General features: G+C 40.5%; 1 protein-coding gene across 1 annotated transcript in view; it reads right to left on the bottom strand.

Moving 5' to 3' along the window:
- Positions 1-23,777, bottom strand: part of ZNF568 (zinc finger protein 568) — a 132,428-nt gene that overhangs the window by 98,046 nt on the left and 10,605 nt on the right. The window contains exons 5-7 of the mRNA XM_059151458.1: positions 18,193-18,319; positions 17,146-17,241; positions 12,497-14,990 (exon numbers count right to left, since the gene is read on the bottom strand). Of these exons, the coding sequence (XP_059007441.1) occupies positions 14,038-14,990; positions 17,146-17,241; positions 18,193-18,319 (1,176 nt within the window). The 3' untranslated portion in view covers positions 12,497-14,037. Of the gene's footprint in view, positions 14,991-17,145; positions 17,242-18,192; positions 18,320-23,777 lie in introns of the transcript that reaches the window.

Genomic DNA, 23,777 nt, shown 5'->3' on the forward strand with positions numbered 1-23,777 from the left:
CCTAACATGTAGTAACTATCTAGAAGAGGTTATGTAATACTAGTATCAGTACCTCCACCATTATTATTATTTGTAGAAAGGATTTTAACCATGTTATACACCTTAATTGACATCAAACGACCAATAGGTGTAAATATTTGTAGAAAAGCTTCTCACCCACATTTATTCCTTATTCAGCATGAAGTTTTAAAAAGGAAGAAAAAATCCTAGGATATAAAAGTTGAGAAAGAAAAAGAACGGTTGAATTGAGTCTACATTTACACCCGTATTTCATGCTGTGCAATAATTTTATGCCTGTCCAAAAACCTATTTACATATTGAGAATAACAAAATTCATTTGTCAAAACAGTAGGGAGATATGAAATATTTACTCAATAACTTTCCACCCAAGGACATGTGGGTCACATTCTTTTTCAAAATGGGAAATAAAACTAAAATGTGATCGCCACCAATATCTGAATATTGATAATACCCTTCCAAATAACATGAATCAGAAGGAAATAAATCCCTGAGTTATACTTAAATGAATGAAAATGAACACATTATGTAGAAAAACCGGAGAGCAACTCAGTCTGTATTCAGATAAAGTATAGCCCAATGGGCATGCCGGTGTTTTTTTTTTTTTTCTTTCAAGTTTTAATTTGAATTACATTTAGTTTAAATACAGTGTAATATTAGTTTCTAGTATAGAATTTAGTGATTCATCACTGACATAAAACACCCAGTGCTCAACGCATCAAGTGTTCTCAACAATCATGTTCTCATCATCCATTTAATCCATCCCCTACCCACTTCACCTCCAGTAACCTTCAGTTGGTTCTTTATTAGTTAAGAACCTATTTTCTGGTTTTAGGGATGCTGGTAATCAAACACCAAAAGATTATTAATAAATGAACTGAATGTACAAGACAAAAAGCAAAAAGAATAACAGTAAACTACATTCAAATATATTAAAGGTGTTAGGAAAAATAAAAACAATTCAAGGAAAATAAAATTACTTCTTTGACAGAAAAAATATAGATACAAACTGGTAATTTTGAGGAAGAAAAATAGAAGATGAATACATGAAATATGGACATGGTTGGGAGATTAGCATATTTACTAATTGGAAATCTAAACAAAGAATACAATATTTGTAGAAAAATGTAATTTGTCAGAATTAGGAGGTACAAACCCTTAATAGAGTAAAATGATAAGTGCAGGGAGGAAGAAGTTTTAATGTAGTCAAATAGGTGCACTTAGAACACCAAACCAAGTGTTATGGCCAAAATTTATCAAATATTTAAGGAACTTCCAAATTAAATGAGATAACAAGCTCACCATCAGTTTTTATGAATCTTTCATATTCCTGATGTCAAAATAACAATCACAAAATATAATTTATTATCATAGAACTAAAAGCACAAATTTATTCTTCAGTCTATTAAAATAAAACCAGTATTCACAATCTGAACCCATTACCTGAAGTCAGAAATCAAATACTTCATTTTTTGTTCTTTAAATATTTTACTTATTTGTTAGAGTGCCGGGTACACATAAGCAGGCAGGAGGGGCAGAAGCAGGCCCTCCACTGAGCAAGGACCTAAACTGAAGGTAGACGCTTAACCGATAGACATTCAGGCGTCCCAGAAATCAAATACTTTAAACAAAACCTTACTATCACACTGAAAATCAGGAGAGAGCAAGCTAATTTAGATCACTACCTGTTTTTGTATGGCATGCAAGCTAAGCATGGTTTTTACATTTTAAAGTGGTTGAAATAAAAAAAGTAACATGAAATTATATGATATTCCAACTTCAGTGTTTCATAAAGTCGTTAAAACAGAATCACACAAATTCATACATTGTCTGGCTGCTTTCACACTATAACATAATTGAGTACCTGTAATAGACAAAATGGTTTGCAAAGCCTATAATATTTGCTATCTGCCCCATTACAGAAAAAAAATTGTCAATTCTTGCTCTAGATAGTCACTTGCTAAAAAACAGAAGTCCTATTGATTTGGTTAACTTAGTATTCTGTGCTATCCAAACTGAGAACACAAGTAGATTTTGGATAGAGAGGGATTCTTGAAATGCAACAAAAGATAATTCTGTGGCAAATTCTGGAGTTTATATATCTAAATAGGAATAGGAATAGGAAGACACAGATTTAACAACAAATCAGCAAAATAACTGTGAAATCCAGAAACCAGTCAAGAGGTCCTTACACCCCAGGCAAGCACAAGGCCAAGGAGGCAGAAGCCTGGTAGGAATTTCGTGATATTCCCTGTTTTTTATCAGAGCATACCCACCTGCCCCCAAACCAAGCCACATTTAGTTGGAAACCCCCAACTCCCATCTTCTCTCTGGGGATGGAAAGGAGTAGAATGTTAGTCTCTAAGTGACTTTTAGGGGGGGCTACACAAGGAGACCAGTGTCCGTCTTGCTTGTATCCAAGTACTGACAGGAATGTAGTGACAGGTTCTGAGGGGATTTCTGAGAATAAAGACCTGAACTGAAGTGTGTGCTAGAGTCTACAGTACCACTAATAAACACTAGGAGGAGCCCCAGACCATGATTTAGTAACAGCCCCACGGGTAAGCTGCAATATCATAGACAGACACAAGGGGGAACGCCTGAGTAGAAACCAGTAAACCTTTTCAAGTAGTTTACACACACAAGCCCTGGAAGGATGCATGCCCAGAGAAGGCTTGAGAGGTCTCCAGAATCTCTATCCAGGCTATGTGGAAAAAGTCTTGCCTGTAGTAGAGGAGACCACAGAGTCTGAAACAGCTGACTGCTTCTTCAGATGCTGAATCTCCACAACAAAAATAAGGCAGGCAACTATGACACATTTAGGAACCAATTAAATCTTCAAAAAGCCGAACCTAAATAAAGATATGAGTTGCCCAAGAATACAGAATTACCATCATAAGGATGCTCAATGAATTAAAAGAACTCAAGGGTCCACTGATAGATGAATGGATAATTAAAATGCAATATCTACATACAATGGAATTTTATGCATCCTTAAGAAAGAGGACATCCTGTCACATGCTACAATATGGATGAACCCAAAAGACATTATGTTAAATAGGCCAGTTGCAAAAGAACAAATACCATATTCCATTCATATGAACTATCCAAGCTATTCAAAATCATAGAAACAAAATATATATACCTAGTCAAGTATATATGTACAGGTATTTTTTGACAATGGTATCTCAGTGTATTTTGTGGTTCAAGGTTTCAGGCCCAGCAATCATGTTGTTGGAGGATATGAACTGATAATTTAGCAAAGTATATGAGACAATTAGTGGTATTTGTATGTAACCAAATAGTTATGGTTAGAGATGCAGATGCAGAGATAAAAGTTGGAGGTGGGATAGCAGGAGAAAGCCCTGGGGAGTGAGTGGTCCTCTCATCTGGGAATCAAGGAGTTGACTACTATGAGATGGATGCCTCCTGGGGAAGCAATGATCTCCATTAATTTTTAGAATGATACAAATCGTAGTGACTTCAACCAGATTTCCCTTTATACATGGGACTCCAGAGGTATAAATTTTGGCAGGGAGCAAAGAGTATATGAAGATAATGAGCTAAACACAATGAGCTCGGGATATGTAATGGATTGCTAATATCAAGCAGGAGAAGCAATAAATGTCCTTAGTATGTTGCCTTAGGAGAGGCAGTCCATAGGTGTCACTAGGTGTCACTGGAGTGAAGGTTTTGGTGTTCTGGGCATAACTGTCTGCAGTGAAGGGGCAAAAACATCTCGGTCTTGGGGTGGCGTGATGTCATATAAGGTGATGTCATCTTCCACAGAAAGCTCCTGGAACAAAGTGATCTCATCTGGGATATGGGACTGAGGTGACATTTCTTTCTTTCTTTTTTTTTTTTTTCCTAAAGATTTTATTTATTTATTTGACAGATGGAGATTACAAGTAGGCAAAGAGGCAAGCAAAGAGAGAGGGGGAAGCAGACTCCCTGCCGAGCAGAGAGCCCGATGCTGGGCTCAAATCTCAGGACCCTGGGATCACGACCTGAGCGGAAGGCAGAGGCTTTAACCCACTGAACCACCCAGGCACCCCTGAGGTGACATTTCTAAGTGGGTACCTGCTTGAATTGATAAGAATCTTAGCATTTGCCATGTTTTATTGAAAGCGTGACTTTTTTGGAGGGTTGGGGCCTCTGAACTGTAAACCAGTGAAATCACCCAGACCAACAGTGATAAGACAACAGGATGCTGTGCAGCTGCACTTCACAGGTTTTTTGTTTTATGACAGAAATTTAGCTCAAATGGGCCCCATGTCAGATTGCCAGCTACCTGGCCCATGAAACAATCTATGGTTAATGGATCTCAGGAGGATTTGTGCCCTCAATCTGGCCTCCAGTGCTTATGGCAACAAAAAAATGTATAAAGATGGGGACAGGGGTGCCTGGGTGGCTCAGTTGGTTAAGTGCCTGCCTTCGGCTTGGGTCATGATCCCAGGGTCTTGGGACAGAGCCCCACATTAGGCTCTGCACTCAGCAGGGAGTCTGGTTCTCTTTCTCCCTTTACCCCTTCCCCTGCTTGTGCTCTTTCTCTCTCTCAAATAAATCTTTAAAAACAAAAACAGGGAGAGACATTATTAAAGGACCGCATGTATAATGAGTCTTTATATACATGGAGATAAGACACATTTCCCTTTTATTTTTAATTTCTTAATTTTTTTGAGACGTGGTGGGGGAGGGCAAAGGGAGAGGGAGAGAGAGAATCTTAAGCAGACTCCATACCCAGTGCAAAGCCCAACGCAGGGCTCGATCTCACAACCCTGAGATCATGCCCCGAGCCGAAATCAAGACTGACTGAGTCACCCAGATGTCCCACATTTCCTTTTCTTTTTTTTAAGATTTTATTTATTTATTTGACAAACAGATATCACAAGTAGGCAGAGAGGCAGGGAGAGAGAGAGGAGGAAGCAGGCTCCCTGTTGAGCAGAGAGCCCAATTCGGGGCTCTATCCCAGGACCCTAGTATCATGACCCCAGCTGAAGGCAGAGGCTTTAACCCATTGAGCCACCCAGGCGCCCCCACATTTCCCTTTTAAATACAAGAAACGGTAATGAGAGAAAGTTTTTAGAGTTGGTATGAGGTATAAATTAGCCAAGGAACCTTGAATTAAGAGATTAAGTCCCAGGGCAAGAGAGCGGCCCATTTGGGGGCCTGTTTGTCAGACTGGCATTAGAAAAAGAGTTGAGGACACCATTATGTCTCAGTTAAACTATCTGGGACCTATTTGGAACATGAAAGTTCTGTTGGATGCCTCTTTCAAGTGCCCAGTATTATGCAGTCTCAGAAGTGAATTGCATGCCTTGGTTACTATCAGTAATGGCTAGAACTCTGAAAGAAATAAGGTGTGTCCTGACAAGGCCTTACATTGTGGTCTTAGTATATTGTAGAGCCATGTGTAATACTGATTTATATCTTGCGTCTGTGAGGTAACAGACTTTTTAACCCCGAAGGGAATACTTTTCAAGCAGTGGACCAGTAGTCTGTAATGAATGTGAAGATGGAGCCATTTGTTGGCTGGGACACCCAGTGCTAAGATGACTGCCTGGAGTTTGCCCAAATGTATTGTCCCTTGGGTCCTATCATTTATAAAGAAAATCCTGGCTAAGGGTTGGGAAACAGCAACATGACACTGAGTTTTATCACACAAGATGGTTAGCAGTGTTATCTGTATAGTCTACAAACCCTCATTACTATTCAGTTGATCCCAAGAGCTCCTAGGTGTGAGGTAATGGGGGGAGACCTTCTTCAGCATTATGGCATCTAGCAAGGGACTGAGGAGAGAGGAGTCCAGCTCTCCTGCAGGAGGCATATGTTAGTCCAGATTTGGCTCCATCCTGTCTTAAGGAGGTCTCAGGAGCTGTGTCGAGCTTGTGAGGCAGTTTCCATTACCCAAAGCATAATGAGAAGCTGGGTGTGGAGGGTCACAACATCAGGGTCTGTGAATTCTTTTCTTTCTAGGAGAGCCCAATATGCAACCAGTTCCTGGTTGTCTTAATGGCGTGAAGCATGAGGCCAAGATAAGCAGTTTCTTGCATCAGAAGTCCTTGGATAACTTATGGCCATTTTAAGGGGTCCTCAGACTCCAAGAGGCATGAGAAGAAGTTACCAAGGCCTCTATGGTGAAGAAATCTCTGAGGGCACTAATAAGAGTGTCTGTTGACTTTAACTTGGAGATTTTAAGCCATTTTTGAATAGAGACCCATTTAAGGAGGGCTGATTTACCCACGGCAAAATCGTTTAGATAAAGTAAAATTTACAAATGAAGACTACAGACCCTCCAAAGGACTAAAACATGTCGGACTTGTATGCCTGTAATGAGTGTGTCGAGTGAGTCTCTTTGCCGGAGTATGTCATTAATGTAGTTCCATACTTTGTACTCCTGGAGAAAAGCAGGTACAGTTATTTTGTTTGCAAGGTTTGTGATGACAAAGCTGCTGAGGTACGCCCTGGGTAGCCTGGAAAAGACATATAATGTCCCTATGGAGGCAAAGACAAACTGCAAGTGAGAGGCTGTGGAAATAGGCATTAAACAGAACATGTTAGCCAAATCTGTAAGAGCAAAATATTTACCATTTGTTGAATAAATAGAATCAGTGGTTTTAATAATACCAGATATTGGTATTATGGATGGGACCACAGCATTAAAGTTGTAGTAAATTCACTAGGAGGCATCATTCATTCACTTTATATACTTATGTTTTATTTATATATTTATGTATTTATTTATTTTCTTCTAGGTTTAAGGCAGGCAAAATTGGGCTGTCAAATGGAGAAGTAGCAGAGATAATCACCCCTCTATAAATTACAGTTTATAGAATACATTTTAATCCTTGGAAGCTTCTGTTTTAATTTATATTGGGTCATATTACTATTTTAACTAGGAGTCTGTGGCATCCCGTATTATCAGGCCAATTTCCCCACCCCCCACTCCACTGGCTTGTTTTTACTTTAATTAGCTTCAAACTAGTTTTTAAAGTAGAATCAACCAGAAGGTGAGAATGTAAGGGAAATGATTCTCCAACACTTCTCATGTACACTAAAATTTTAGGTTTCTTTTTTAGAATACAAGAGGCTCTTTGCTGTTTACAAGGTGTGTTGGGAAAATGTCCGTTCTCCTGTTTCTCCTTTACTCTCACACTACTACCACACTTGTAAAACTTATGACACCAAATGTATGGAGGTTTCCCCACTCCATGCAATTCTGTGACAGCACCTGGGGGCCTACAATTTAACTCAGTTATGACACTGTCTACCTGGAGATAGCACCAGGTCTCATAAGGGTCAGTCTCACATGACTGTCCCCTCACCACCCCAACCCCCACATATACTTCAGATAGAAATCACAAATCTAGGTTGTTACTTATGGTTCTGACCCATCAGCTATAATGTAGAAGTTCCCAAGGTGCCCTCCTCTAAGATTTGATTAATTTGTTAGAGCAGCTTACAGAACTCAGGAAAAACAGTTTACTTGCTGTTTACCAGTTTCTTATAAAAAGATAAGATAAAGGACATAGATGAACATCCAGATGGGAAGGTTCACAGGACTAGGTCTAGGAAGATCCCGAGTGCAGGAGCTTCTCTATCCTGTGGAGCTGGGGTGTGTCACCCTCCTAGTATGTGAATGTCATCAATCTGGAAACTCTCCAAACCCTGTCCTGTTGCGATTTTTATGGAGGCTTCCTCAATAGGTGTGATCAATGAACAACTCTGTATCCAGCCCCTCTACCCTCTCTGGAGAGCTGGACTTCAGAGACGCCCCTATGGCAAGGAACCGGGGGTGGCCTCTGGCCCAAAGCCAGCAAGTGATTGAGGCCTTTAGTCTAACCATGTGATCTTGCAAACAGATCTTTCCCTAGTTGAGGATCAGATAGACCATAGTTCTGGCCAATATCTGACTACAGCCTTGTAAGACCCTAAATCAGAGGACCTAGCTAAGCCATATCTGGACTCCTGACAGAGAAACTCTAAGATAATAAATGTGTGTTGCTTTAAGCTACTAAGTCTCTGATCATTTGTTAGGTAGCACTAGATAACTAACACACCTAGGTTACCAGAGACCAGTATTCATAAATGTCATAGCTTAGTGTTTCTCATTACTATCTCTTCTGTGAGGATGATGCTTTGTTTCAGAGCTAACAATTACGTATGTGATGCACGTCCAAAGTCCGCTCTTGTCTGCCTATGAGAATTACTAGGGATGTTTGAACCCTTAGCCAGAGCTAATCAAAGAGAATATCTGGAGCTAGGACCTGCTCGAACGTATTTTTAAAGAACGCTTTAAAAATTATCTTCCCCAAGAGATATATTAACTACAAAGGAAGAAATAGTACCTTTAGAGTGGAGAAATCAAAGCATCTTAACCATGTGATCAGTGGTGACATCACGAACAGGATACATCAACATTGTGTATCATCTGGTATTATCTCTGAGGATATATTACTTCTGTAGTATTAATGCATAACCTTAATGTAGTCAGAGAAAATACTGAATCAAACCCAAATTGAGGAATATTCTACAAAATAACTGGCCAGTATTCTTTAAAAAAAAAAAAAAAACTAAGTCATGAAAGACAAGAAAAGACTGAGGAACTGTCACAAATTGGAGACTAAAGAGAAATAACAAGTAAATCCACCACAGGATCTGGAATCAGTGGCAAGGACTACAGTAATTACTAGTTTGTTCTGATGTTAATTTCCTGGTTTTGATAATTATACAAAGGTTATATAAGACATTAACATTAGGAGAAACTGGATGAAGACTATATAAGAACTGTTTTTGCAACTTTTTAAATCAAATTTTATTTCAAAATAAAAATAAAAAACCTCTCTATACTTGAGAGTTTCTCAAAGTATTTACTTTTGCTCTTCAGAAACACAGAGACATTTATTTATACTTTGGTGACAGCCCAAGGACTGAGCTGGAGGAATGACAGTAGACCAGGTCATGGTGCCATGACCTTGTCGGAAAAACAGAAACACTTGCAATGCTTCCTGCATTTTGAAACATTTCCCCCCTTTATTTTGTTTTTCACTTACAAAAGTAATATATGTTTTAACAAGTAAAACAATACAAAGGTAAATAAACAACTGCTTATTTTTCCCTTCCCCCCACCAAGATAACCAATGTTAATTAAGACCTTGCTGTAAATCCATCCATACTTTTCTTTGTTCATAGAAACATACATGCATATATATACACATACAGGAGTTTTACTTTTTTAAAAAAAATAGATTCAGATACATTATTCTGCAATTTGCCCTTTTCACTTAACAATATACCACGAACAAATTAGCAGAGTTCTAGTTCCCCACTCAAATAATTTTACTTAATCATACATTTGATATATCATACTTATATATATATATTTCTTTTTCTATTTCGCTTTCATTTTCCCTCTCTGACTCCCTCATTACCAACCTGCATCACCCACCTCCCTCTAACCTAATATATACTCTTCTATACTTTTCATCATGCATAGAAAAATCATAAACAAGCGTATATGGATACATGTTTTTTCACTCAGACAGCTAGAGGAGTTCTGTCACTGATTTACAGAAACAGGCTATTTTATGTACTTACTTGTACTTCTTTTTTTGTTTAAGGAAACACTGTGGAATATTATTCAAGTCCACTAGCATGGCTTAATTTTTCCACCTTAATGGCTATATAAACAAGAATCTATGGAATGGATATACTAGTTTCTCCCCTCTTCCAGTTTCCCTACTGATGGACATTTATTTTGATTCTAGTGCTTTATTGCCAGTAGGAAAAATTTTATAATACACATATTCATCTGTCCTTTATGTATTGGGGTTTTGCTTCTTCTTCTTCTTCTTTTTTTTTTTTTTAAGATTTTATTTATTTATTTAACAGACAGAGATCACAGGTAGGCAGAGAGAGAGACAGGAGGAAGCAGGCTCCCCAAGGAGCAGAGAGCCCGATGCGAGGCTCAATCCCAGGACTCTGGGATCATGACCTGAGCCGAAGGCAGAGGCTTTAACCCACTGAGCCACCCAGGCACCCCTGGGGTTTTACTTCTAAGAGAAGATTCCCCAAAGTGGCATAAGTATTTTAAGTTATAAAAGATGTTGCCAGATTGTTTTTTGAGAGAGCTGAATCTGTGTGTCCACCAGCAGGGTATAAGAACAACCTTTGCTGGGGACATTCCTGCTATTTTCTGTCAGTTTGGTTGCATAGTTATCTCATTATGACTTTAATCTGTATTCCCCAACAACTACCAAGGCGACACATTTTTTGATAGTCCCACCGGCTACTTGGATTTGCTTTTTACAACCTTCTATTCATATTCTCTACCATGTTTTGCCATTGAGTTATCTCCTTCCTGTCAATTTGAAAAGCACTTCTCCACTGAATGGCTTTGCAAATATTTCACCCCAAATTATAATGTATTGAGTTTGTTGATGGCATCTTTTGCCATACAAAAGATCATAGTTTTACATAGTCAAGTTTTTCCTATTTTTAAATTTTTTTAAAAAGATTTATTTATTTATTTGACAGAGAGAGAGAGAGATCACAAGCAGGCAGAGGCAGGCAGAGAGAGAGGTGGAAGCAGGCTCCCCGCCAAGGAGAGAGCCCCATGTGGGGCTTGATCCCAGGACCCTGAGATCATGACCTGAGCCGAAGGCAGCGCCTTAACCCACTGAGCCACCCAGGCACTGCATCCTATTTTTAAATTTTTATTTAAGTAGACTCCATGTCCAGCATGGAGCCCAATGTAGGGCTTGAACTCATGAGCTGAGATAAAAAGTCAGAGTCTTAATGGACTGAAGCACCCCAGCACCATAGTATTTAATAGTTTTTATCCTGTGTTGATAAAGTTAATCTAACTTCTAGATTGTACATGTAGTCTTTCATTTTCCTTTAAGAACTGTATTATTTTAAAATTTTAAATCTTAGGGACGCCTGGGTGCTCAGTTGGTTGGGCAGCTGCCTTTGGCTCAGGTCATGATCCCCACATCCTAGGATCGAGTCCCACATCGGGCTCCTTGCTTGGCGGGGAGCCTGCTTCTCCCTATGCCTCTGCCTGCCACTCTGTCTGCCCGTGCTCACTCTCTCTGGCAAATAAATAAATAATTTAAAAAATTTAAATCTTAAATCCACCTGGATTTTTTTTATATGGGTGGGGCTGCTAGCCCAACTTTAATTTCTTCCTGATTAAAAGCCAATTGTAACAGAATTCTTTATAAACATCTATTTCAGGATTTTCTATGCTGTTCCATTGAAAGGAACAGGTTCCTCTGCCAATACTTTATTAAAGTGACTTCACATTATATTCTGACATCTGGTATACAACTTTCTTTTTCATATTTTTCTTGTTTAGACTATTAGAACAAATGTTCTTCCATAAGGACTTTAAGATCATTTCACATAAGATTTTTTAAAAAAGGCACAGATATTTAGTGTAATTCCAAAAGTAGTGCATTTAAGTTATTAGATGTTTACGGAGAGGAACTTTTAATTTCTATACTGTCTTCTCAGAAAATTATCTTTTAACTCAAAACAATTACTAGTCTCATTTATTGATATAAAATCATATCAGCAAAAAGTTTTACATTTTTTTTGTTTATACCAATTACTTATTTTCCATTGTCTTCTAAGACAATATTTAGTAAAAATAGACAGCAGTGAACACCCTTATCTCTAATACTATTAAATTCTTAATCTTCAAAAGATGGTTTTAACATAATATATGCTATAGAGTTTTGGTAAAGATACTCTTTTTTTTTTTAAGATTTTATTTATTTATTTAACAGAGAGAGATCACAAGCAGGCAGAAAGGCAGGCAGAGAGAGAGGAGGAAGCAGGCTCCCTGCTGAGGGTCCTGGGATCATGACCTGAGCCGAAGGCAGCGGCTTAACCCACTGAGCCACCCAGGCGCCCCGGTAAAGATACTCTTAAGTGGTTATTACATACTACAATTTAACTTGTATTAGATTGGAAATATTTGCAAAATCCAATTAAATATCTTCCAGCATCTATTGATGGCATCTTCTCTTTCATACTATTGATTTTATTGATGTATTTCCTATTACTGCATTGACTCTGCATTCTTGGAGCAATTCTTCCTTGGTCATTATAATACATTGTTCTTAGGTATACTGCTGAATTCCATTTGCTATTATTTTAATTATAATTTTTTATTTCTAAGCTCATGGGTAAGACTGGTTTGGGGTTTTCTTTTTTCCACTGCTATGATTTGGTTTTGGAGTTAAAACTTACTCTGACTTCATAAAGTAAATTGGGGATCATAGTCTAAGGGCTGAGATATTTAAAGTAACACTGTTATTACTCTTTAAAAGTTAGATGAGGGGCACCTCAATGGCTCAGTCAGTTAATCATTGACTCTTGATCTCAGCTCAGGTCTCAAACTCAGAGTCATGAATTCAAGTCCCCTCTTGGGCTCCATGTCTTGGGCTCCATGCTAGGCATGGAGCTTACAAAAAAAGTTAGATGAGGGAGCCTGGGTGGCTCAGTGGGTAAAGCCGCTGCCTTCAGCTCAGGTCATGATCTCAGAGTCCTGGGATTGAGTCCCGCATCGGGCTCTCTGCTCAGCAGGGAGCCTGCTTCCTCCTCTCTCTCTCTGCCTGCCTCTCTGCCTACTTGTGATCTCTCTCTCTGTCAAATAAATGAATAAAATCTTTAAAAAAAAAAGTTAGATGAAACTAATTATGAAATCATCTGGGCCTGGAGCATTTTTCAATCCTAGATCTTTAATCACTTTTCCAAACTCTTCAAAGGTAATTGTTCTATCAAGTTTCTTACTGCAATTTTTCTAACTTACATTTTGCAAGAAAAACATTTATTTAAATAAAAGCATGTTGATCTAAAAATAAAAAATTAAAACATGTTGATCTAGATTGGTTAAGAAGTATCTTTTATCATTCTTACAATCACATCTTTATCTGGGATTATGCTTCTTTTTTTTTTCCAAGTTTTTATTTAAATTCCAGTTAGTTAGCATACAGTGTAATATCAGTTTCAGGTGTAGAATTTAGTGATTCATCTCATAAACACAATATCCACGTGATTGCTTCCTTTCTCATTCTGGATCAGGCATTCTTATACGGAGTCAAATCTTGAAAAATGTGGACATTTGTTTTATTTGGATGACACAGCAGCTCAGGGAAGTAGACTTTTTTCAAAGACTGGAATGATGAAATGACTTGGGCTTTAGTGCCTAGGACATTCACAGGGAAACTGAGAGGGAAGAGAAGTGGATGTTGCTGAATTAATTTGCAAAAAGAAAAAAAAACAGAAAAAAAATCTCCTCCTTTGGTCTCTGCATGAAGCATTTCTGAATTATAAGACTCATATAAACAGTGTCTTTCCTACTAATTTTCTGCAAGGTATGTTAAGCAAGACTAAGAAAATAGAAGAGGTGCACGATATACCACGGCCATACTAGTTTTTGTCAAACAATGGCTGGATTGAGTAATCAAGTTTATAATGTTTTGTTCATCCAATGTTGGTTGTGAAACTATTCCTAAGCTTTGCCTTTTTAACATTAACAAATGTTATTATAATTTTTTATATTGTTAAGACGCTAAAAGATAGGGATGATATTTAGAGTGCAAAAGTTGGTGAACAGCATTCTACATACTGTATGACACACATACACTTGATATTCACAATTTACATTAAATGCACATTTACATTTCCAAAATATAAATAATGCTTATTATGTGGCTCACTGTAGAATATACCATAATATACCAATTCTCTTTACATATATTCTGTATGCTGTTGTCATTCCATTAACATACTTTTAAGCTTTCATAAGCCAGAGTGACCATGTTTATGTTTTACAAAGTATTTTCTATAATCTTTGTATAAAAATTTCTACAATTAGAACAAGACTTCCCTTATGGTAAAACATTTTGTCCAGATTCATTAAATCCATGAGGTTTCTCCTAAAAATGAATGCCTGCACATATAATGAAATAGGACACCTTGCTTAAGGCTTTCTCACAATAACAGGTTTTAATTCCTATAGGCATTCTTTCTGGCATGAATTTTCTGATGTCTACTGAGGTTTGGCTTCTGATAAAAAGCTTTGCCACATTCACTGCATCCATAGGGTTTTTCTCCTGTATGAGTTCTCCAGTGTTTATTGAGGCATGATTTTTGACTGAAGGATTTCCCACATTCTCTGCAACGGTATGGTCTTTCTCCTGTGTGTATTTTTCGATGTACATTGAGGTATGACTTCTCGCCAAATGACTTCCCACATTCACTGCACACAAAGGGTCTCTCTCCAGTATGTGTTCTTTGATGTTCTCTGCGGTGTGACTTCTGAGTGAAGGCTTTCCCACAGAAAAAACATTCAAAGGGTCTTACCCCAGTGTGAATTCGCTGATGTTTAATGAGGGTTGACTTATGTGAAAAGGCTTTCCCACAGTCAGTGCATCCATATGGTTTCTCCCCAGTGTGACTTCTCTGATGCCTAATGAACTCAGACTTGTAGCAGAAGGCTTTCCCACACTCGCTACAGACATGGGGTTTCTCTGCAGGTGGAACCCTCTTACGTTTGTATGCAAGAGAATTGGTTTCTGCTGGTTTATACATAAGTGCTGGGTTGTGGCTGAAAGCTTTCTCACAATGACTGCATTCCCAGAGTTTTTCTCCATTAGGTCTTCTATCATGGTTTGTATGTTGTAACAATTTCCCACAACCACAGCACTCATCTTGCTTTTTTGAATAGTTTCTCTTAAAACCAATCAAATCTAAATTATGGTTTGCACTCTTTCCACAGGGATCCCAGTTACTGGGATTTTGAATTAAAGGAGAAAGATTAGTGCTCAGAGGTGGTATTTTCCCAAACTTATTGTTTTCATGGCTTCTTTCCTTGGGCAATGTTTTCTTGCTGATGAATGTACCTTGGTTCAAAATCATGTCTTGTCTTTTCCTCTGGACATTGACTTGACAAATGTTTTCTGGAGAAAATACAGCAAACCTTTCTTTATCCTATTATTATGATCTAGAATAAAATTACTTGGGAAATACCCTAAGAATTTAAACAATGCATGGTATATGAACAGAAAGCATGAACCATAACTAAATGCAGGGAAGGGTGTTGTACAAGTAGAGAAGAATCACAACAGTAGCACAAATGAAATGGAATATGTCATACAGTACATAAAGAAGTAATTTTGAAGATGGGATATTGTAGAGCAGTAGTTGGCAAACATGTTCTTAAAGGGCCAGAGAGTAAATTTTAGGCTTTGTGGGCCATATGGTCTCAGTCAAAATTACTCAACTCTCCCATTGTACTTGGGAAACGCAGACAGTATATAAATGTAAAGGCACAGCTGTGTTCCAATAAAACTTTATTCACAAAATCAGGTGGCCAAACTATAGGCTGTAGTTTGTCAGTCCTGTTACTGAGATGTCATCTAGCACCTTGCTCTTCAACGTGTGACTCTTAAAAGAGGGAAAAGAAAGGCAGCTGATGGCCAGGTTACTATGGTTTCAGGAAGGTTGATGAGCATAGTTTAATGAAGTAAAATGCATTGTAAAGGGCACCAGAATGTGATGGTTAAGAGTACTGGTTCTGAGGGTGCCTGGGTGGCTCAGTTGTTTAAGTGATTGCCTTTGGCTCAGGTCATGATCCTTGGGTCCTGGGATTGAGTCCTGCATCGGGCTCCCTGCTTGGTAGGGAGCCTGTTTCTCCCTCTCCCTCTGCTGCTCTGCCTGCTTCTGTTCTCTCTCTGTCAAATAAATAAATAAAATCCTAAAAAAAAAATTAAAAAAAAAAAAGAGTACTGGTTCTAAAAGCTGATCATGTGGGCTTAAATCTGTTTTAGTCCCTTACTTTGCTCTATGTTCTTTTTTTTTTTTTTTTAAGATTTTATTTATTTACTTGAGAGAGAGAGAGAGAGAATGAGAGGAAAGAGGTCAACGGGAGAAGCAGACTCCCTGCTGAGCAGGGAGCCCGTTGTGGGACTCGATCCCGGGACTCCAGGATCATGACCTTAGCCGAAGGCAGTTGCTTAACCAACTGAGCGACCCAGACACCCTCCTCTATGTTCTTAGATAAGTTTCCTAACTTTTCTGTGATTGTTTCATTTGTAACTGGGGAATAAAGGCTGGATATCTCATAGGTGTTGGAAGGGTTGAATGAAATGATATATGTAAAGGGCTGAGAACAAATCTAGCACAGAGTGAGCACACCATTAGTGCTGGCCGATAATTCTAGTGCTATTGCTGCTACTTCTACAGCCAAGGTGGATGAACAGCAGATGGCAGTGATTTCAAAGACATCATCTTGGGAAAAAGCATGAAAATGACTTGAAAATTTGGGGGATCATGTAATATTTAATTCAATTATGTGATTATAACACCAAGTGTAAGTAGCATAAACAGATGTGGGAACAGACAGCACTAACTATTCTTGCTAAGCCCATGACTCTTGTGGAGAAGTACAAGATCAGAGGCATCCTTATGAGTAGGTTACCAACACTTGGGGTACCGTGGGTATTGTTGGGATATTTTACATAAGCTGATGGGAGTGGGGCAGTTATTCTGAATGTTAAATGAAAGTGGTTAAGATGGGCCAAGCTCAGTCATATGCTTTACCGCCTCACAGTCCTTGGTTACCTGAAATTTAATACTTCCTCCTCTTGGACTTAAGGAAACTGAAGGACTAAGGGATAATTTAAGGGATTAAGGAAAGGATGGGAAGTGAGAATGTGAGTATGGAGGGCAGGTCTGGGGCATTTTACCTGGAAACTGGGAGAACAGGAAATAGGAAGGGACCAGCAGGAGTGGGAGAATGACAGAAGCTTACTTCAAGAATGTCTGAATGTGAAAGAGAAGGTGAACTGAAAACCTTCAGAGAGACCGAGGACTCTAGAGAAAGGGCAATGGAGCAAGAACACAGGGAGAGGGGAGATGAGGAGGAGGAGGAGGAGGAATGCCTGGATCAAGGAGGTGGGCTGCATGGAGGAGGACGGGTCATCAAGAAGGCTCAAGTTCTCAGAGGATGTCTCCAGCTGCTTGCAAAGCTCTAAGCCTTTTGAGAGCTGGACTGCACAGAATCCCAAAGGTGCCAGCCTCCCGTAGTCCCTCTTTTGCTGGACTGATACTTACCCTGACAATGGCAGCCTGAGCATGCTGCCTCACAAATCCACGGCGCTTCTTCCTGCTCCAGCTTCAGGATCACATATGGTTTCGTGCCTTTATAACCTGTTCCAGGGAAATGATCCAGGCCTTGGGCTGAGCTCCTTGGTCTTCAGGGCCACTCAGGCAGCATTAAAGGCTGCACAACAGACATTGTACTTGGGAGAAGACTGTACACACACCTTGTCCAGAACCCAAAAGGAATTAGTAACCCAGGACCACTGAACCTCAAGGCAAACTCACTGAGGCAGCACAGTGTACGAGTGAGGAATGCAGACTGTGGGGGTGCCTGGGTGGCCCAGTCATTGGGCATCTGCCTTTGGCTCCGGTTGTGGTCCCAGGGTCCTGGGATTGAGCCCTGTTTCAGGCTCCCTGCTAGGCGGGGGGCCTGCTTCTCCCTTTCCCACTCCCCCTGCTTCTGTTCCATTTCTCCCTGTCTCTCTGTGTCAAATAAATAAAATCTTAAAAAAAAAAAAAAAAAAAAAAGGAATGCAGACTGTGCAGCAGATTGCTGGGGTTCAAATCCTACTCTGGCTCTGTATGTCCCACGTGTAGTGACACGGGCAAGTTACTTCACTCATCTGCCTCTGTGTCCAAATGTGTAAAATTGTGGTACTATCAGTACCTACCTCATAAGGCTCTTAGGAGAATTAAGTAAGTTGATATTTTAAAAGTGGCTGAAGAGGGGCGCCTGGGTGGCTCAGTGGGTTAAAGCCTCTGCCTTCGGCTCCAGTCATGATCCCAGGGTCCTGGGATCAAGCCCCGTATCGGGCTCTCTGCTCGGCAGGGAGCCTGCTTTCTCCTCTCTCTCTTTGCCTGCTTCTCTGCCTACTTGTGATCTCTGTCAAATAAATAAATAAAATCTTAAAAAAAAAAAAAGTGGCTGAAGATGTGTCTGGTACATAGGAAGTTTTTGGTACTTCTGAGGCTCTAGGTACCCCAGTTCCTTTTAGCAACTGCAAAAGGGAAGGCGGTCGTTCAGGCATCATCTAGATTGTGTGATGGAGCTGTCCTTACCCACGGAGACAAGGTTGCTGTAGGTCTCCAGCATCACATCCCGGTACAGTGCCCTCTGAGCAGGATTCAGCCTGTGCCACTCCTCTTGAGTGAAGCCCACTACCACGTCTTTAAAGGACACAGGTCTCTGCTGAGGATGAAATGACACTGAGCCATGTGGGAAATGCAGCCAGGGATAGATGGTATCGAGTTTTTATGTTCCTAGGTCAGAGCTTACCATGATCATTTATCTACCTAACATGGCTTTTACCTTCCTGCCTTTGGGCTATATATGGTAGGGAAAGTAACAATCACATTGGAACCCACTGTCATATACACTTTGAGTCAACCTATATTGACTGAAGATGACTTGTTGTGTGTCACCCAGTGCTGGCTGCTAGAGACACAGTCATGGATGGATCCTGACCTCAAGGAGCTCACAACCTGGCAGAAAGCATTACGTAAAGCCACCCAGGTGAAAGTATATGAGCTACGGTGGCAGGACATCTAGGTGGAAAAGTGTGAATGGTCCATTAAATGTTTCAAGGTCTAGCCAGGCTTCAGAGCTAGGGGACTTGTGGAGCTGAGTCTTCTCTACAGAAAGATGGAGAAACTATGTCCTTGCAGAGGGAGCAGCATGAACACAGGCATGTGGACAGAACAGTGACTTTAAGGGCTGTGAGGCTCTCAGTAACAGGAACAGTTTACAGGGGTCTGTGAGTGAGGAGATGATGGGCTTTAAGACAATGGAAAATCTACCAAGGGAGAGGTATGTGTAGAAAGCACATTCTATTAGGCATGTGGTAAGTTTCTTGCATCCCATGTCTCCCATGTCAAGTGGTACTGTGGTAACTCTAAGCAGACTGGGGATATATTGTATCCCCAGAGGAACCACTAAATTAGAGTGCAAAGAGGTGTACTGCAGTAAATGAATTCCAAAAATTGTTCGTTTAATCCACACAAACACACATGTAAGAGAAGAGAAGAAAGAGAGGAATAAAAGTGCATGGGACAAATAGAAAACCAAATACTAAAATGATAGATACAAACCCAACCATGCCAATAATTATACTTCTAGTCAATGACAGTAAATTATAATATAAAATTAATATATGACTGAAACACTCCAAAAGGCAGAGATTGTTAGGTTGGATTGAAAAAGCAATGCTGCCTGTAAGAGATACAAAACTCAGATAATTTGCAAGTGAATGGATACAAAGAGAAATGTGGTGGGTGACCTAGGGGGAAGGGAAAGCAAAGACTATAATAACGCAGGTACAAGATGGCGTTCACAAGTGGCCAGTAACAGTGAGACAGAGAAGGGCCATTGTAAAGAGCAGAACCTGCATCTTAACTGGTTGTGGGGGGTGAAAGAGGGGCCAGGGTAACACCCAAGTATCTCAAAGCCACCTGGGTGATGGTGAATCAGACGTGAGAAAAACAGTAGAAACTAGAAACAAAGAGGATGTGTCGTTAGACATGTCTGGGGACACTTAGCAGGCAGCAGGGTGAACATATGAGTCTTGTAATAGCAGCAAGATGGGAAGGGAGCTAAAGCTCTGGAAGCCAGCAGCAGAGAAGTGGTAGCTAAAGTTGTCAGTGTGGGATCTCTCTGCAAGGAGACAGGATGAGCCAAGTGCCCAGGCCAGAGCCCCAAGGGACACTAATAGAGTTCAGCTGCAGATCCAAGAGAAGGACCCATAGGTACTAAAAACGTAAGAGGGCACCTGTGATATTGTGATATATTAAAAAATATCTATTTGGTCTTTCTTCATGGTTCCTGGAATAGAGCTTCTTAAACCCTTGTAACTTCCCAAGTAACAGGGGTAATAGGAGTGTCTTTTGTTATTCCTAACAAGCCCCAAAGTTTATACCAATAACATGGAGGAAAGGGGCTGGTTGCCAGAGGAACTAACCATATGATTAGAGGGTTGGAACTTTCAGCCCCCTTCTCTATCCTGCCCAACCTATGGGTCGGGATAGGGGTGGACGGATGGTACCAGAGATTGAGCTAATTACCGATCAATGATTTAATCAATGATGCCTACATAATGGAAATAGCATGAAAATCCTGAAGAGCTTTCAGGTTGGTGAACACATCTGGGAAGATGTACACCCCAAATTCCAGACAGAAGCTCATGTCTAGCAGATCCCCAGATCTGTGAGTCATTATAGCAAATTATCAAAACTGAAGAGGGGGTCATGGGAACCCCTGATTTACTGCTAGTTGGTCAGAAGTTCAGACGACAACCTAAGATTTGTAATTAGCATCTGAAGTGGGGGGAGTCTTATGAGACTTATAGAGTCTATGCTAACTCCAAGTTGAACTAAGTTGTAGGACACCCAGTTGGGTGTCCACAGAGAATTAGAAGAATTGTTTGGTGTAGGAAAAAAACTCCCCTATTCCTGTGAGTAGAGGAAACAGTACCTATGATATATCTTCAAGTGACTATAAAAAATTGAATCTTGCCCTAAGAGAGGTCTGATCTTTGTCCTCAACTCCTGGGAGTTAATCTCTAAGCCCCTGCATTGTTCTGCTTGATAAGACCATCTTTGGTTACTTGGGGGTCTTGAGCCACATGGGATAGTCTAACAATGTGATTTCTGGTGGGAGCTTTGGGTCACACACCTCAGCTCAACCTCAGGAGGAAGCTGTACGTACATCTCTTTAAAAATTGTGGGGTCCTACAGTGGCACCAAGCAGATGAACCTGAGGGCAGGACCTGGTACCTGACCCTAGACCAATATAAAGGCCATGTACATAGGAGGTACCGACCTGATATCCTCTCTGATGTCAGAATAATATACCATGGTTGTGGTAGAGCAGCAATCAGCCTTTACCACAGAGCATAGAGTTTGGCTCAGCTGACAGGCCTGGGTTGGTATTTCCCAAACAGAGCTAACTGGAGTGGGATGGGCTGGGCTGGGATGGAGTGGGATAGAACAGAATAAAATAGAAAAGATGTAAATTGACACCCCAAAAGGCATGTCATTTTTCATCAAACACAGGGATGAAGAACAAAGATGGAAGAAACATTAAGGTTGTAAAATTACTATCATGTAGTGACTGACTGTGAGAAGGGGAAGGCAGAGAGAAGTCAAGGAATAAATCTCATGGTCCTGGCTTATCCGGTGGGGGATGGTACCATCTCCTGAGATGGGAAACTGGGGCACAAAGAGGTTCAGAGACTTGTGCAAGGTCATACAGACGGTAAGGTCTGGGATTCAAATTCAGCAGTCTCGTCCCAAGTCTGTGCTCTCACCCAGTATAGGCTCTTGCCTTCTGCACAGAAGGGGCTTTGCAAAAGGTACAGTCTAATTTAGCAGAACAGTCAAAAAAGCATCTTCTGATTTCAGTTTCAGCAAAGTCCCCTGGGCTCCTGGCCAGAAAAGCTTTAGTAAAGTAGGGTGAGAGGATGCTGGAGTCAAGAAAGAATAAGAAACAGGATATGGAAACATCAAGAGCAGGAAGTCACTATAGGAGATGGAGGAGGAGAGAAAAGAAAGAACTCTGTGGTTTGGAAGTGGTGATGGTTTCTAGGGTTGGAGCCATTGTAGGGACCAGGGAAAAGATCTGGAAAAGCAGAGAGGAGGGGTCTCTAGAAAGAGATGTCTCTTCCTGGAGGGAGGCCTCCAAAGAGGTGGAAATGTAGGCACTCAGAGGCTGAGGGGAAGTCCTGTCAAGACACAGGGCGCTTCACCATCTTAAGATGATGAGGAAGGTAGGGGGAGCTAGGAACTCTTCACACCAAGACTTGGGGGGAGTAAGATGTTTACTGTTTGCTGCCAAACTAGTAAAGACAGTTAAGGAAATGACAGTAATTTAAGTAACGGACAGCTCATCTGTTCCTCAGTCTAGATCAAGGACACAAATACTCTGGACCATAATCAGGGCTTCCATAAACATGAAGGAACCTTCCTGCCCACTCCCTTTGAAAATAAATAATATTTGTAGTTTTGCTTTCCTCTAACTGAACTTCAGCATTTTATTCTATTACATATGTGGCTGCAAAGCACAGAGGAGTTAAAACTTCCCGCAACTCTGACACAGATAGAGAACACTAATGCAACATCGGGAAGCTAAGTCATGATGCTCTTGATCACCTGGAAATCCAGGAGTTCTGTGGAACTAATACTCCAAAGGAAGAGCTGAACCACTGTAGAAAACAGTCCAATGAAGAGCCACTATGATTCTGCATTTGTTATCTTTAAGAATTTTATACTTTATGTCAGTGCTTCTCACAGTTACAAGAGCATAAGGACCACTGAGAACTTGCTAAACACAGATTCCCAGGCTCCACCCTCAATTAACCCAATTCAAGCAGGTCTGGGGTGGGGCCTGCCATTCTGTGTGTCTAATAAGCTCCTGGAGAAGCCCAAGTCCTGGAACCACATGGTTAGCAGCAGTGTTGCTCTACTCTACCTCAGCCATAAGAAGGCTCCTCAGGGAAATGTCTTTAGAAAACATCTTGAAAAGCTAGTTTTCAGGGCACCTGGGTAGCTCAGTGGGTTAAGCCTCTGCCTTCAGCTCAGGTCATGATCCCAGGGTCCTAGGATCGAGCCCTGTATCGGGCTCTCTGCTCAGCACAGAGCCTCCTTCCCCCCTCTCTCTCTGCCTACTGCTCTGCCTACTCTCTGTCAAATAAATAAATAAAATTTAAAAAAAAAAGGAAAGAAAAGCTAGTTTTCTCTTAGAAATAACAGCATCAGACACATGAAAAAATGTTCATCATCACTAGCCATCAGGGAGATTCAAATTAAAACCACATTGAGATACCACCTTACACCAGTTAGAATGGCTGAAATTAGCCAGACAAGAAACAACATGTGTTGGAGAGGATGTGGAGAAAGGGGAACCCTCTTACACTGTTGGTGGGAATGCAAGTTGGTGCAGCCATTTTGGAGAACAGTGTGGAGATTCTTTAAGAAATTAAAAATAGAGCTTCCCTATGACCCTGCAATTGCACTACTGGGTATTTACCCCAAAGATACAGATGTAGTGAAAAGAACAGACATCTGTAGCAGCAGCACTGTTTAAAGCAGCAATGGCTATGGTCACCAAACTGTGGAAAGAACCAAGATACCCTTCAACGGATGAATGGATAAGGAAGATGTGGTCCATATACACTATGGAGTATTATGCCTCCATCAGAAAGGATGAATACCCAACTTTTGTAGCAACATGGATGGGACTGGAAGAGATTATGCTGAGTGAAATAAGTCAAGCAGAGAGAGTCAATTATCATATAGTTTCACTTATTTGTGGAGCATAACAAATAACATGGAGGACAAGGGGAGATGGAGAGGAGAAGGGAGTTGAGGGAAATTGGAAGGGGAGATGAACCATGAGAGACTATGGATTCTGAAAAACAATCTGAGGGTTTGAAGGGCGGGGGGGTGGGTGGGAGACTGGGGGAGCCAGGTGGTGGATATGATGGAGGGCACATATGGCATGGAGCAATGGGTGTGGTGCATAAACAATGAATTGTTACGCTGAAAAGAAATTAAAAAAAAAAAAAAAAAAGAAATAACAGCAAGCTTCTATCCTATGGCCAATGCAAATCATGGGCTGTCTGTGTTTGCCTTTTTGCTGGGCCACCAGGAAG

The sequence above is a fragment of the Mustela lutreola genome, chromosome 16, assembly GCF_030435805.1.
Source record: "Mustela lutreola isolate mMusLut2 chromosome 16, mMusLut2.pri, whole genome shotgun sequence".
NCBI classification, from domain to species: domain Eukaryota; kingdom Metazoa; phylum Chordata; class Mammalia; order Carnivora; family Mustelidae; genus Mustela; species Mustela lutreola.